At 38.2% G+C, this 15,606-nt stretch overlaps 1 protein-coding gene across 6 annotated transcripts in view; it reads right to left on the bottom strand.

Moving 5' to 3' along the window:
- The window catches only part of POGZ (pogo transposable element with ZNF domain), a 31,336-nt gene that overhangs the window by 13,333 nt on the left and 2,397 nt on the right, over positions 1–15,606 (bottom strand). For 2 of the 6 annotated variants that reach the window (XM_010857508.1, XM_010857506.1), the window contains 7 exons: positions 7,994–8,169; positions 6,990–7,098; positions 5,543–5,833; positions 5,244–5,435; positions 2,371–2,477; positions 1,352–1,689; positions 803–957 (listed from right to left, as the gene is read on the bottom strand). In XM_010857508.1, coding sequence (XP_010855810.1) covers positions 803–957; positions 1,352–1,689; positions 2,371–2,477; positions 5,244–5,435; positions 5,543–5,833; positions 6,990–7,098; positions 7,994–8,169 — 1,368 coding nt within the window. Of the gene's footprint in view, positions 1–802; positions 958–1,351; positions 1,690–2,370; positions 2,478–5,243; positions 5,463–5,542; positions 5,834–6,989; positions 7,099–7,993; positions 8,170–15,606 lie in introns of all 6 variants that reach the window. The other 4 variants (XM_010857507.1, XM_010857505.1, XM_010857510.1 and 1 more) reach the window with 2 other exon arrangements.

Below are 15,606 nucleotides of genomic sequence, written 5' to 3'. Positions count from 1 at the left end.
TGCTTCTATTTCTATCATTCTCCTGTTGCTAATTTTCAGAATACCCGTTGGAATCCATTTATTTAAGACCAAGTTTATACATTACCTATTCTGTGAAATCCAGCCACAAGGATCTTTTCCCTTCTCTGAACTATTCTACCTATCATTCATTTCATCCAACGTCTGTATTTATAGTAAATACATAGTGTTGTTCTCAGATTTCCCTAGTTAAGCAATTTTTGTCTCTTCAACAAAACTAGAAATCACTTATATGATAAAGGAAATATTTCTAGAAGACTGGATTCAAATCCTCACGTCACCTTACAAGAAGTGTACGCTCTTAAGTAAATGACTAAGTATTTCTGGGGTTGTATTCAGCCTGTTTCTCACCTTTAAGATGTAGCTAACACTCCAACTTATCTTATATTTCATGAAAGCACTGTCTTAATGGTAAAGTACTTTATAATATTATCTTTTATCCTACATAAAAACGACGACATTACTAACTAAAGTGGAGACCCAAATACAAATGCTTGCTCCTTCTATAAAACAATCTAGGTAACAAACTCTTAAAATATACCTCTCTACAGTGGTCCAAGGCCCCTAATATTTGGAATCAAGCACTGAACTCAACTCAAGCTTGAACAGAATAGAAGCCAGGCTTGTAGGAAAACAGAGTAAGTGAAGTACTGACTATAAACATGCAAAAAGCTACCTGACACTGTTACCCACATATGAAGAAATATAAAGGGCTCCCCGCTAGTGCCATTCATTGAGTGAAGAACAAAGTACACCCCTAGAGTTTATGAACTTCCAAACTTACTAGTTGATTCATAGGGACTATGAACATTTTCCAAGTGGCACTGGAGCTGGAAGGGAGTGGAAAACTGACGATAGCAGTGCTGGCAGATAGTATGACCGTCCACCTCACCATTCTGCTGATCAAGCTCTACATGATGTTTCATATGGTTCATAAATCTGTAGCACAGCACAAAGGAAAAGTACAGACAACATAAAAAATCAGAAGCCTTGGAGAAATACAACAGTGGAATCACAGAACAAACTTTACATATGTCCCCCCTTCCACCTTCTCACCCAACTTCCTCTTTTTTGGGATAGTCCTTTGCTCAGCCCAGAAACTAAGAGGGTTCCCGAAACTTATCTGAGAAAGGAGATGCACTGGTCTCACTCTACCCAAAGTTATCTTTTATTTATTACCACAATATCTCCTGTAATATTAGTTATTGATTTGATAACCCTGAGCAAGAGAGGCTATAATTAGGGCCATTCTCCAGACAGAAAAACTGAAACATGTAAGCAGCTTTCAGCCTTCACTTGTCCAAGGTGAGCTCCAAGGCTCTTCAACACTCACCGAATGTTGTTTTTTAGCCTTTTGGTACAATGTGGGCATCGGAAAGATGTGGCGACCTTAGGGAAGTTTGTGAGCTGGGCTACTGTGCCACCATCCCGTCCATAGTAGAAGTCATCTACTAGCATAATGAGCTTGGTCTGGACAGCATCACCCACATTCTCATTTGGCTCTGGTACTTTGGTAGGTGGTGACAGAGCAGGAATAGGTGTAGAAGAGGGAGTGGAAGCAACAGGAGCTGTTTTCTCAGGGGATGGGGGCTTTGCTGCTGATGGGACACTGGGTTCTGAATCCAGAGATTTTCCTTTCTTCTGGTATTCAACCATTTCTGGGCAACAGTACTATAAAGAAAGAAGACATCTGATCATCCTGGTTCTCCTGGGGGCTGGATGCATGTACTCCTCAGGTCCACTAACATTCCTTGGTAACAGTTTGGTTCTAGGTATTCTCACCTAGTTTCCACCCTGCAGTTTTCTACAATGTCCAGGTTTCACTCTTTTTCATGTGTCTGTGTGTGTGTACTTATATATAGATATATGCCACTCCAAACACCATACTTTGTACTTCTTCCTGTTTTAGATCCTTGAACCACTTGCTAGTTTAAGCTGGTTCTGGGGTCCCTGGTAGGAAGAAGTCCCAACCTTTGCATCTGGACTAATACCAAAAAATGAAAGGCTTGAGTTAGTAATTGGTTAATAGCTCCTGATTTATCCAATGACACAATAAGTAGAAAATGAACTGAGGCCAAAAAGTTCTGAATATCTAACAAACCCGTCCTCCTGTGCAGTTCAAAATCTACCAACTAAGGAATTAAGGTCACATATGTTCTGATCTATTTGAGGGACTTTAAATGTTTCCTATTATATTTTTGAGTTCATTCTAAAACAGGCCAAGAGTATAACCCTTTAAAAGGCTTCCAAGTCATTTCAGAGCCCTTGCCTCACACTCTCCCAAGACTACAGGAAGTACACAGTGAACGGTAGCCATTTACGCTGGATCCCATCACAGGTGACATCACTTACACACATGTGACCTCTCAGAGCTTCAGTAACACGGAAGTGAGCATTACACTGTGGACATATCTTCCGTCCACCATCCTGGAGATCAAACACTGGGATGGGCGAGGTCACTGGAAGAAGTGAGAACATGGTAAGATTAGTAAGATACCAGAAAAAGACTATCGGCCTTTTGGAAAAAAATTATTAAACACTTCATAAGGGGTATAAATAAGGTTGGTAAGCAAGCATGAGAGGTCACTATGAGGCACATTCCTTTTACCATTCTTCTAACTTTAGGCCAGGGGTTAGCAAATCACAACTCGTAGACCAGATCCAGCCAGCTGCCAGTTTCTGTGTGGCTAATGAACTAAGAATGGCTTTTACTGGGTCGGCCAAAAAGTTTGTACAAGTTTTTCTGTAAGTTGTTGGGGAAAACCGAACGAACTTCTAGGCCAACCCAATGTATTTTCTGTTGTTGTTCTGGTTATAAATCATGGTAAAATATACTTCACATAAAATTTCCTCTTAAGCATTTAAAAATGTCTGGTTCAGTTGTTAAGAATGTTCACATTTTCATGCAAGCAATCTCCAAGACTCTTTTCATCCCTCAAAACTGAAACTCTATACCCATTATTAATTCCCCACTGTTCATTCCTCCTAGAACTCTAGCAATCACCACTCTACTTTCTGTCTCTGTGAGTTTGACTGCTCCAGATACCTCATGTAACTGGACTCACAGTATTTGTCCTCTTGTGACTGGCTTATTTTACTTAAGATAATGTCCTGAAGGTTCATCCATATTATATCATGTATCAGAATTTCTTTCCTTTTTAAGGCCGAACAATATACCATTTAAGTATTGATGCTTTTGAACTGTGGTGTTGGAGAAGACTCTTGAGAGTCCTTTGGACTGCAAGGAGATCCAACCAGTCCATCCTAAAGGAAATCAGTCCTGAATACTCATTGGAAAAGACCCTGATGCTGGGAAAGACTGAAGGCGGGAGAAGGGGACGACAGGAGTTTGAGCAAGCTTCGGGAGTTGGTGATGGACAGGGAATCCTGGCATGCTGCAGTTCACGGGGTCACAAAGAGTTGGACATGAATGAGCGACTGAATATACCACTGTATATATACACACCATATTTTGTTATCCATTCATCAGTTGATGAACATCTGAGATGCTTCCTTCCATCTACAGGCTTTGTAAATAACGTTGCTGTGAACACGGGGGTACAAGTACCTGTTTGGGTCCCTGGGTATATATACCCCAAATGGAAGTATTACAACATGTGGTTAATTTCATATCTCATTTTTTGAGGGACCATCATCCCATTTTACACTCCCATCAGCAATGGACAGGGGTTCCACTTTCTCTATATCCTTCACCAACAGTTATTATTTTCTGCCCCCCCCCCTTTTTTTTTGGATAAGAGCTATATTAATCGGTGTGAAGCAGTATTTTCTGTGGTTGTGGTTTGCATTTTCATGTTCAGTGATGTTTAGCCTCTTTTTGGTGTTTAATGGCCATTTGTATATCTTCCTTGAGAATTCTCTATTCAGCTCCTTTGCTCATTTTTTAATTGGGTTGTTCTTCTGTTGTTGGTTGAGATACAGAAGTAGTTTATATATTCTGTATATTAAGCCCTTATCAGATATGTGAGTTACAAATATTTTCTCCCATGAAAAGTGAGTTGCTTTCCCACTCTCCATAACCCTAACCCTTTGATGCTCTAAAGTTTTAAATTTTGAAGTAGTCTCATTTATCTATTTTTTCTTTTGCTGCCTATGCTTTTGGTGTCATATGCAAGAAATCACTGCCAAATCCAATGTCATAAAGTTCTCCCTCTAATGCTTTCTTCTAAGAGTTTTATGGTTTTAGGACTTTTATTTTGGGATTTAATTCACTGAGTTAGTTTTTGTATATGGTGCGTGGTAATGGCCCAACTCCATTTTTTTGCATGTGAATATCCAGTTTTCTCAATACCATTTGTTAAAGGTTTTCGTATTTGTAAAGGGTTCAAATAAAAGCAAAAGAAGAATAAGATTTTCTGACACATGAAAATAAAATGAAATTCCAAACTCAGAGCCCATAAATAGCTTTAGTGGCACACAGTCATATGTCTAGGGCTACTTTTGCACTGAAATGGCACAAAGTAGTTGTGACAGAATCATAGTGTACATGAAGCCTAAAATATTTACTATCTGGTCCTTTACAGAAAAGGTTTGCCAAGTCCTATTCTAGGACTGAAATTGAATATGGTTATGCTCATAATCCTACACCTGAAAACCTCTCTACCAAATATCAACTTTAAAATCTAGTTTAGAAATACATCTCCTGCTCCCTGAACTATCTTTTGATTATCCTACTCATCTCTGATCACTCAATCCATTTCATTCGTCTCCAAACCACAATTAACAGAAAATTCCTTTGGGCTGACTTAGTTACACTTTTCTGGAAAAGGAAATGGCAACCCACTCCAGTACTCTTGCCTGGAGAATCCTGTGGACGGAGGAGCCTGGTGCACTGCTGTCCATAGGGTCGCACAGAGTCGGACACAACTGAGCGATTTCACTTTCACTTTTCACTTTCATGCATTGGAGAAGGAAATGGCAACCCACTCCAGTGTTCTTGCCTGGAGAATCCCAGGGACAGGGGAGCCTGGTGGGCTGCTGTCTATGGGGTCGCACAGAGTCAGACACGACTGAAGCGACTTAGCAGCAGCAGCAGTTACACTCTTCACAAGTGGCAGTCCCCTTTACTAAAGTTTCTGTGATAACAGACTATTGCAACTATACCCTATTTTCTCTATTTCACAGTATAGACTTCTGATACAATAAATACGTTATGCTAATGTTTTTGAATGATTGGCTGCCCAGAGTCTTTCTGATTATCGTACCTTTCATTGAAGACTCAGGCCCGCTGGTTCTTTGAGAGCCATGTGCGGAGCTGTTGTTGGATACCACCACTGGCCCAGGACTCTGGCCCAGGGAAGGGATGGTGTTAAGGGTATTCACCAGTTTGGCCACTTCATTGCTATTTTCACCTGTAACACCAGGTCGCTTCACAGTGACAAAGCTGGCAATGCTCACTGCAGGTGGAGAGGGGAAGGAGGGAGCTTTTTTGACCAAGTGATAATCATCTGTTCTCCAGCCACCACCCATCCCAACTGTGCTATCTCCTCTTCCCAAGCCTCACCTAGTTTGGGGTTCTGAGTCTGGCTGGATTGGCCTGGGGGCTGGACAGCAAGGTGCCCCAGTGAGGTCGGCTGTGTGGCAGTGGGTGTGGTGGAAGTGCTGGGAGTGGACTTGGTCGACTGGGACTGGGACTGTGGGACGGTGCTTCGAATGGTGAGAGTGGCTGGGATGACGGTGGTGAAGGTGTTGGTGGTGGGCCGCACAGGCATCGTGGAGCCTGGCCTCACAGGGGTCATCTGAGAGAACACTTGTGGGACGCCAACTGTCGGCTTAACAAACTGGGTACCTGGGGCTTCAAAAGAGAGACAAAGAAAAGCACCAAATCTTGGTTAGTGAGCTCTCCTATAACACATTCCCTCTGTGTTTACTGGAAATACTAGAATAGGAAAAGATTATTTCCCCAAACTGATGAAAGCAGTTAGCCTCAGTAATCAGCCCTACAAACATCACAGTGGAAGCAGATTTCCATCAACTCCTCCCCAAACACCTTAGCACGCTGCCTTTTCTATTCCAAGAGTAAATCATGAATAGCCTGACCTTGGTACTGGAAGAGAATAACGGGTATAGAGTGGGAAGCAGTATGGGTATACATAGGCCAAGAGGCAGAGCTGGTTCTGAAAAAAGTAATCCTTCTTTCTCAGAATACTAAAGAGTCTTTCATTCTCTTACACAAACTCACAGAGAAGACAGACTATGTATGCCATTCTACTAGCATGTCCCAAAGGTGAGTCTCCTGGATCAACTAGACAATTCACTTACAAGTATTTAAGAAATATCAGAACTAGATAGGATAAGCTCAGACCTGAAGGCCAAAATCCCAATGGGCTCTGAGAACAATGACAAAAACTTAGGAAGACAAGCTACCTTTACCACAACTAAAATAATATAGTATTTTTTGGCCCAAAATGTAGTAAACACTGAATATAGAACTGGGGGCAAAATTATAAGATTTTAAAGAATTATCTTTCAATTTCTTAAAAACAAAAACAAAAAAACCCCACCACTAGTCATTAGCAATATTCATCCTCAAAGAATATGCCATTTGTTTAACTTATATTCCAAATCTATGCTGTAAAATGCAAGCAAAATAAGTTTTTAAGCCCACCATGTAAGTAAGTAGACTTATTAGGAATACAGAATTTGGGAGTTTGCATTAATAACAGTCCTCCAGGATAACAAACAACAGCTGAATAAAACAGCAGAAACAGGAAAGTAACTATAAAAACCCTGTTTTACTACCTCATGAAAGGTGGTAAAAAGTTAAAAAGAAAAATAAAATTACCACCCTGGCCAAAGGTTAGGAAGTTTTTTAAAAATGGGGCTTAACTCAATATGATTTTTGTAGTTTCAGAAAGTATACTTTTTAAATGACCTTCAACACTTAGAAACAACAAAAACAAGTCTTTTGGATGCTGGTTTATTCCAAATGGGTAGACATTTTTCCTTACCTGGGACTAGTGTAATTGGTCTAACCGTTTGGCCTTGCTGTACGTTCAACACAATCCCAACCTGATTCATTGCATTTTGTACAGGCCGGACATTTCTTACAGGAAATCCCTGCATTAAAAAGCAAAAGGATCTTTAACATGGAGATCAGCTAACACTAGCAGAGACTGTATTCAGACCTATGTCCAAAAAGTTCCCACACTCTTACCTAATGATTCTCTCTCTCGAACTAGAGCTTTTAAATGACTGAGATGGAGAAAATTCTGGACTTCTGGCAAACTTTTGAGTGACAAATATTAAAACTGGAGAATGAGGTTTGGTGCATATGAACAAAAATGAAAACCTAGTTCTTGTCTTAAGAGAACCTCAGTTTAAAAAACTCATCCACAAACTGACCCCTAAGAATGGGGAAAAAACTGACACTAATGGAGTGATTCAACACATAAACAACTGTAGGAAACTGTCCCCAAAGTCTACTTCAAAAGGCCATACACCTCTGGGAAATCTGTAAGACAAGGCAGGAAAAAGCATCTGCCTTTTTATCCCACACCAGCACTGGGTTTTCAACTCCAATTCTCATTTATATCAAATATGTCACCTTCCTTCTCTTTCAAAGATCTCCCTGCACTTCACCAATTTTGCACATATATTTCTGTAAGTCAACTAACTCACCGCAGTTTAAGAAAAATAGCCTAAGCAAAGGGTGAGAACTTTTGAGGACCAAGGCTTCCTCTTCCTCATGCAAGCTTCCCACTCTCTCCTGCCTAGACCTCAATCAAATTACTTAACAGCCTCTGGGGGCATAAAGAGGAAATTGCCCAGCTATATGCTATGTTGGGCTGACTACTGAAGTCAGCAGCAAATAAAAACTAGTAAATGAGAAAGCCAGACCAAAGGACAGAACCTAGAACCATTTCTAATTATGCTGGAGACTCAAGTCAGAGCCTTCAAAGGTTCCCACAGTCCCAGAATTCTACCAGGTCCCAGAATTCAGAGTCCTACTTACCTGTGTAGTGATAAATATTGGCTGTGAGGCTACCGGCGAACTAGTCACATGGTTGGCATTCTGCATGACCTGCACAGGCCTCAATACTGGTTGAGTAACCATTGTACCGAGACCTGGGGCTGGATTCTGGGTTAGGATGAGTGGCTGTCCACCTTGTTGGACCAAAGAATTGCCAGCTAAAGGGTAAAAAGAAGAAAAAGAAGAAGGAAAAAAAAACCACTGTAAGCCACAATTTATAAGCAACACAATGGTCTTAGGTAAGAAATGGTGTCCCCATGTATTAAGATATCCAAGACTGTCACTCACCTCAGGTTTAATGTCATCAAACTTACCAAATATTTAAGCTTTACCCAAAGCTACAATGAACAGAAAAATACATAGATACAGAAAGTTCACCAAAATCTCCCTCATATCTTAACTTGTTATTTAATTGCTAAATTGTGAACAACTCTTTAGTGATCCCATGGACCGTAGCCCGCCAGGCTCCTCTGTCCATGCGATTTCCCATTGGAGTGGGTTGCCATTTCCTTCTCTAGGACATCTTCCGGACACAGGGATCGAACCTGCGTCTCCTGCAGTGGCAGGCAGGTTCTTTACCACTGAGCCATCAGGAAACCCACGTATCTTAACAAGGCATGTCTTAACACACATGGTAAGACTTTTACATGGCTATCACTTTGATGATTTAAGTGACCACGTATAATTTCCCAATACCAAATCAGCAAAACCAAGTAACATATAAATTCTTTCTCCATATTTTTACTATGTAAAACCTATTTTTTGGAATGTGATTTGTTGTTAATCTACCCTAAACTTTTAAAAAGAGGAATATTCATCAACAAACAGTAATTCAGCTTCCCAGTGAGCCAAATCTCAGAAATGCAACAGGTTCTCTAAATATCCACTGTCTTGTACAGGATGTATAGGTATGGAAACAGAGACTTCTTTATGTCATCTGAACTTATAAAGAACACACCTGCCAAAACCAATAAATATGACTTCAGAAGAGTCATTCATGAATAAATAGTAACAATATCATAAATATTTGAAAACTAAAGTATTTTAAATTCTTTTTCCTGTGTGATAAAAGTAACTTTGGAAATGTTTTAAGTCCTATATTTGCTGGATGTTCTCAGTGCTCAGTCATGTCCAACTCTTTGCAGCTCGTTGGACTGTAGCCCACTCTGTTCACTGGACTTCCCAGGCAAGAATCCTGGAGCAGGTTGCCATTTCTTATTCCAAGGGCTCTTCCCAACCCAGGGATCGAACCCTTGTCTCTTGAGTCTCCTGCATTGGCAGGTGGATTCTTTACCGCTAGCTCCACCTGGGAAGCCTCTGTTTGCTAAGTTTGGCTAAAAAAATCATTAACACTAAGTTTCCTGATTTACAAAGACTACTCTAAATTCTATTTCAGAGAGCCAGTATGCCTAAATCAAAGATTCAAGCAAAATACTGCAGCTCTTTTCACTAGAATGGGATGAACTCCTCTGAAGTTTTAAGTTACATGTGACAAATGGCATTAGTAGTTAGCTACAAAGCTAGACCACCAAAGTGGGTATACAGGTGGCTGGCTATTAATGGGCCAATAGTGACTTGCCCCATGTTCTCCCAGAAACTGAGAGATCATCAGTGGACTAGATTCTCATGGTAACTGGGCCAGCAAACAAGTAATTCTAGAAGCTGACAGACAAAAAAATTCCAAGTTCTGTCTATGCTAATTATATGGGTCCTTTTCTCTCTATATATTTCAACATAAATATTTTATTATGAAAATGTTCAAATATATAGAAAAACAGAACACTATAATAAACCTCCATGTACCTATACCAGCTTCAATAATTATCAACTTAAAGCCAACCTTCTTTCATCTATACCTCACACCCTCTTACCAGTTCCCATATTATGCTGAAACAAGTATCAGATCATATCATCTATAAATACGTCAATATATATCTCTAAAAAGTAAAGATCCTAAAAAAGAAGAAATACAACATCATTATCACTCCTAAAAAATATTATAATTCTGTGACTATAGTGGATAACACTGTATGATATAATTAAAGTTTGCCGAGAGAACTTAAACATTCTCACTATTCCTATCCCAGCCCCCCAAAATGATAAATATGTGAGGTGGTGGATATGTTAATTAACTAGACAGTGAGAATCCTTTCACAACACATACATATATCAAATCCCCATAATGTACACATTAAGTACCTTACAATTTTATTTGTCAATTATGCCTCAATAAAGTTAAATATATAATTCTTGGAGGCTTTCCTGGTGGTCCAGTGGTTAGGACTCTACACTTTCACAGAAGGGTGCACAGGTTGGATCCCTGGTCTGGGAACTAAGATCCCACATGCTGTGCAGTGCAGCCATAAATAAACAAAACAATTCTTTGATATTAAATATCCAGTTAAAATTCAAATTGACAATTATATTTTTTTGTTTGAGTTAGGTTACAAAAGCATTCATAAAGTACAACTGATGGACATCTTTAATCTCTTTTAACCTATAGCTTCCCCATCCATCTTTTTATTCTTTCACAATTTATTGTTGGAAAAATATTGACTAAATAAAAATACATATTTTCTATTCACTATTTTAACTGCTAGAGTAAAATAAAATAAATTATCTGAAACTAAAAATTCTTAAGATAAAATCAATGACTAAACATCTCATCTAAATATAGGAAGGGAAGGATGGAAAATTTTTTGCATTTATGTGGAATCAACTAGTATTAGAAAGTCTCAAAAGACAGGCCTTGTTTCCAGGAAATCTATACATAGTCTACTACTATAAAGAACATTAACACATTTTCTGCAAATATTCTCTGATGTTAGGGTCATGTTTGAATTCTGGTGAATTGTTAGGACCTTCCCAAAAATAAAGTGCAAACAAAGAAGGCTTCTAACCATAGACTAGGTTTACAATTCAACTGAAAGCAAAACCAGCATATGGCAAGTCACCCAGAGTAAATATTTATTTAATGAATTCTATAAATTCATTCCAATATAATAATTCCAATTCAAACAAATGAATTGTTTTTAATGATTCCTGCATTCTTATTCTTTCCTAAAAGAAATGCTGACAATTCAGAAGTCTTCCAAAGTTCTATTTCCAGAAAACCAAATAGTCAGTCAGAATCTTGAGGCTTAAAAAAGCCTTTAAAAGAATCATCCAACCAATTCTCTACCTGTAGGTCTGCTCTCAATTAAGTACCACAGCCTTAAACAGATTAAATAATAGAACATCCAACAGCTTCTCTCAAAACACATTCTGTTTATTTTACAAATCTGAAGGTCTTGATTTTTTTCATTAAGTTTATTTACATAGCCTTAAACCTCAGAGATAAGAGGGCTAAATGGAGTAGAAATGGACCAAACAGGAATTGAAAATCATAATTACAGTAAAAAATTTATAACATTAAATTCACATTATTCACAGCTCAGAATTAAGCAGGTCATTTCATTTCATGTTCCTTTCCAATGCATATATACGATCAGCCAGAACTATAGGAATAATTTCTAAATGCTGAGTGATGGATTCTGAAGAATGGCAAAAACAATAGTAAAACATCTTCTGCAATTTTATTCCTAACATTTTCTTAAAAAAGAAAAAAGCCTTACTGAGATGTAATTCACATACCATACATACTGTATCACCCATTTGAAGTGTATGATTTGAAGGCTCTTACGTATATTCACAGATTTTGTGCAATCATCACCACTATTTAATTCCAGATTTCATCATCCCCAAAAGAAACCTTATACCCATTAGCAGTTATTCCCCATTCTACTTCCCCCAGCCCTGGCAACCAACAGTTTTACTTTCTGTTTCTATAGATTCGTCAGTTGTGGGCATTTCATAACAATGGAGTCACACAATACATGGCGGCCTTTTTGTATTTGACTTCTTTCAGTCAGCATGTTTTCCAAGGTTCATTCATGCTGCAGCATGTATCACTATTCCACTTCTTTCTATGGCCCAATAATGTTCCGTTGTATGAATATACCACATTTTGCTTATTCATTCAACATCTTATGTAGTTTTCACTTCTGGGCTATAATGAATAATGCTGGCATTTCAAGAGTATTTGATAGAAGTCACACAGCTATATATTTTATACAAAAAAGAAAGCTAGACAAACTCAATCTATTAATGTGTGCTTATCTATGCATGAAAGAAATTTTAAGCCTTTATTGTTTTTTTGGCTGTGAGACTTATGGTATCTTAGTTTCCCAACCAGGGATTGAACTCAGGCCCTTGGCAGTAAAAGCTCGGAGTCCTGACTACTGTACCACCAGAGAACTTCCAGAACTGAAGAATTTTTGGAAGAACACACAAGACATATGTAACTGTAGTAACCAGTCTATACCTTTTTTTTTTCTTTAAACCATGAACACGGGTCAACATTTTAATTTGAATGCTAGAGCTTTCTAAAGTAAATAAAATCAATTTTTATATTTCAAGAAATTTTTTGCACATAGGCCACAGGAATCAAAGGTCCATTCAAAGAAATTAAGTCATGTGATGCTCATCTTGGGCCTCGGAATGCTGTGATCAAAGGGAAATTTAGCGAAACTGGTTGCTCATAGCACTGTGACAAGATTATTTTAAGAGAAACACAGGAAAGCAGTATAATGCAGTGGGAAGGCCACACGTTTCGAAGTCTAAATAATTCAAATCCAGTTTAGTCACTTACTATTTGACCTTAAGTATATTATTCAGACTCTCCACACCTTGGTTTCCACATCTGTAAAAAATGAAAAAAATCTCTAGAGGTTCCTCATCTTTATATATATATGAGGGTCACTAATTATATGTTGAAAAAGAATTCTAGGGGTTTTCCATGTAATAAAAATTATTTTTTTGATATCCAAAGATTGACTGGTGAGGCCGTATGTAGAGCAATCTCTTATGGCAACTTGATACTATCAAATTTTAAATGCCTGACCCAGCAATCTTACTTTATATGACAGATATGCTTACATAGTAGGCACAGATATGATGCCTGAGAATGTTCATCGTAACACTGTTTATAATCACAAAAAATGGGATTGTAATAAATGTCCAAAAATATGGGAGGTAAATGGTTATATCCAAAAGTAAGAATACCAGGTTCACTTCTACTGGAAATATAAGATACAACATGTCTAGATGACCATTTCAGGAAAAATACTGATCAAAATCCTTAAAAACTGTGATAACCTCTGATACAACAATTTGACATTTAGAAATATATTCTCAGAACTAAGGATATGAGAAAAGACAGATGTTTACAAAAACTCTTTGAAAGTAGTAGTACACCCCTTTACAACCTATTGCTAAGGACTGTTAACCAAACAACAGGAAATAATCATCAAAAATGTTACATAAAGATTTATTAAAATCACTACATATTAAGGGGAAAAAGCAATTAGAATCTGTATGGGCTCATTTTTATAAGGAGTGAATCACTTCACATAGCATATAGATGTCCATAAAGTACACATATGGGGACTTCCCTAGTTGACCAGTGGTAAAGTGCCAATGCAGGAGACACAAGTTCAATCCCTGGTCTGGGAAGACGCCACATGGCAACTAGACCTGTGTGCCACAACTATCGAGCCCGTGCCTCAACCACTAAGCCCTAGGGCCCATGGTCAGAAACAAGACACACTGCTGCAATGAGAAGCCTGTGCACTGCAACTAGAGAGTAACTAGAGAAAGCCCGCACAAACCAACAAAGACCACGTGCAGCCCAAAATAAGAAAATAAATGAATTAATTAAAAAGATACATATAAGTACAGAATAAGTTATAATCAGTTATCTCCAGGTAGTAGGATTATAGTTAAAAATTGTTTCATTCCTTTTACTGTCCCCTTTTTCTACAATGCACGTATTAATCTTATAAAATAATTAAAAATAAGTCCTTTATAGCAATGCAGTAATTCTATGAAGATGTTTACTCTAGACATGAATCTTGAGACATAACTTGCCAATAACTCATTTTCAGAATGTAGAAATAGTCATCAGAAAGGAAGCAGGAGGTATGGGAGGAAGGAAACATAATAAAAAATGTTATAATGAAGCTCATGACTGACCTTTGAATAGTAGTTTTAAGTACGCTGTTAAAAATTTGAAAGGGGCCGTTATGAAAATTATCAGACTGTAAGAGAAATGTGTGAGCTCACTAAACAAGGATTTCAAAGTAGATTTTGTCTTTATCAAATGAAGTTAAAGCAAGAAGCTACAGTTAAAGTTTGAATGGAAGGCCTGCCATTGTTGTCCCCCATCTGGTAGTTGCTGTTTACATTCCTATGAAGGAAGCCTTCGTAAGCTTTTTGGCAGGTACGTGGTGAACACTTCAGTTGCACGGTCAAGAAAGGATCCGAGGTCATGGATACTACAGCTGATTTGTCTGTTTTCTTCTGCCTCATCCTGATTTACAAGCAAAATCTAGAAAACCTGCAAAAGTAAGTGTTTGGTGGCTTATCTAGAAATACTACGAAAACAATGCTGTTATTTTTGGTGAAGAATATCAATTTGTATAGTTTATTTCAGTGTAAATAAAATGTGAATTTTGTGTAAAGTTCAGGTTGTTTTTTTTTTTTTGGGTGGGGATGAAACATATTTTTGTGGTAAATTCTCTTTTCAAAAATATTTATCATCTTCACAATTGAAGACAAGTTTTTTTTTTCTTTCCTTTTTTTGGTATATGGTTTACTACTTTGGGGAATAAAAAAGCCATTTTAATTGTGAAAATATTAAGATTTATCTAACTTTTAAAATATTACATGCTATATGACCCCTGATATAAATTTTTAATGCTTGTATAATTGTTGCTAGCTTTATTGACTATGCCAAAGCCTTTGACTGTGTGGATCACAATAAACTGTGGAAAATTCTAAAAGAGGTGGGAATACCAGACCAGACCACCTGACTTGCCTCTTGAGAAACCTATATGCAGGTCAGGAAGCAACAGGTAAAACTGGACATGGAATAACAGACTGGTTCCAAATAGGAAAAGGAGTTATGTCAAGGCTGTATATTGTCACCCTGCTTATTTAACTTATATGCAGAGTACATCATGAGAAACACTGGGCTGGAAGAAGCACAAGCTGGAATCAAGATTGCCAGGAGAAGTATCAATAACCTCAGATATGCAGATGACACCACCCTTATGGCAGAAAGTGAAGAGGAACTAAAAAGCCTCTTGATGAAAGTGAAAGAGGAGAGTGAAAAAGTTGGCTTAAAGCTCAACATTCAGAAAACGAAGATCACGGCATCCGGTCCCATCACTTCATGGCAAATAGATGGGGAAACAGTGCAAACAGTGTCAGACGTTATTTTGGGGGGCTCCAAAATCACTGCAGATGGTGACTGCAGCCATGAAATTAAAAGACGCTTACTCCTTGGAAGGAATGTTACGACCAACGTAGATAGCATATTCAAAAGCAGAGACATTACTTTGCCAACAAAGGTCCGTCTAGTCAAGGCTATGGTTTTTCCAGTGGTCATGTATGGATGTGAGAGTTGGACTGTGAAGAAAGCTGAGCACCTAAGAATTGATGCTTTTGAACTGTGGTGTTGGAGAAGACTCTTGAGAGTCCCTTGGACTGCAAGG

The sequence above is a fragment of the Bison bison genome, unplaced genomic scaffold (assembly GCF_000754665.1).
Source record: "Bison bison bison isolate TAMUID 2011002044 unplaced genomic scaffold, Bison_UMD1.0 scf7180017864381, whole genome shotgun sequence".
In the NCBI taxonomy this organism is placed as follows: Eukaryota; Metazoa; Chordata; class Mammalia; order Artiodactyla; family Bovidae; genus Bison; species Bison bison.
Note: the sequence above shows the minus strand (reverse complement) of the source record. Positions and strands in the feature narration are given on the sequence as shown.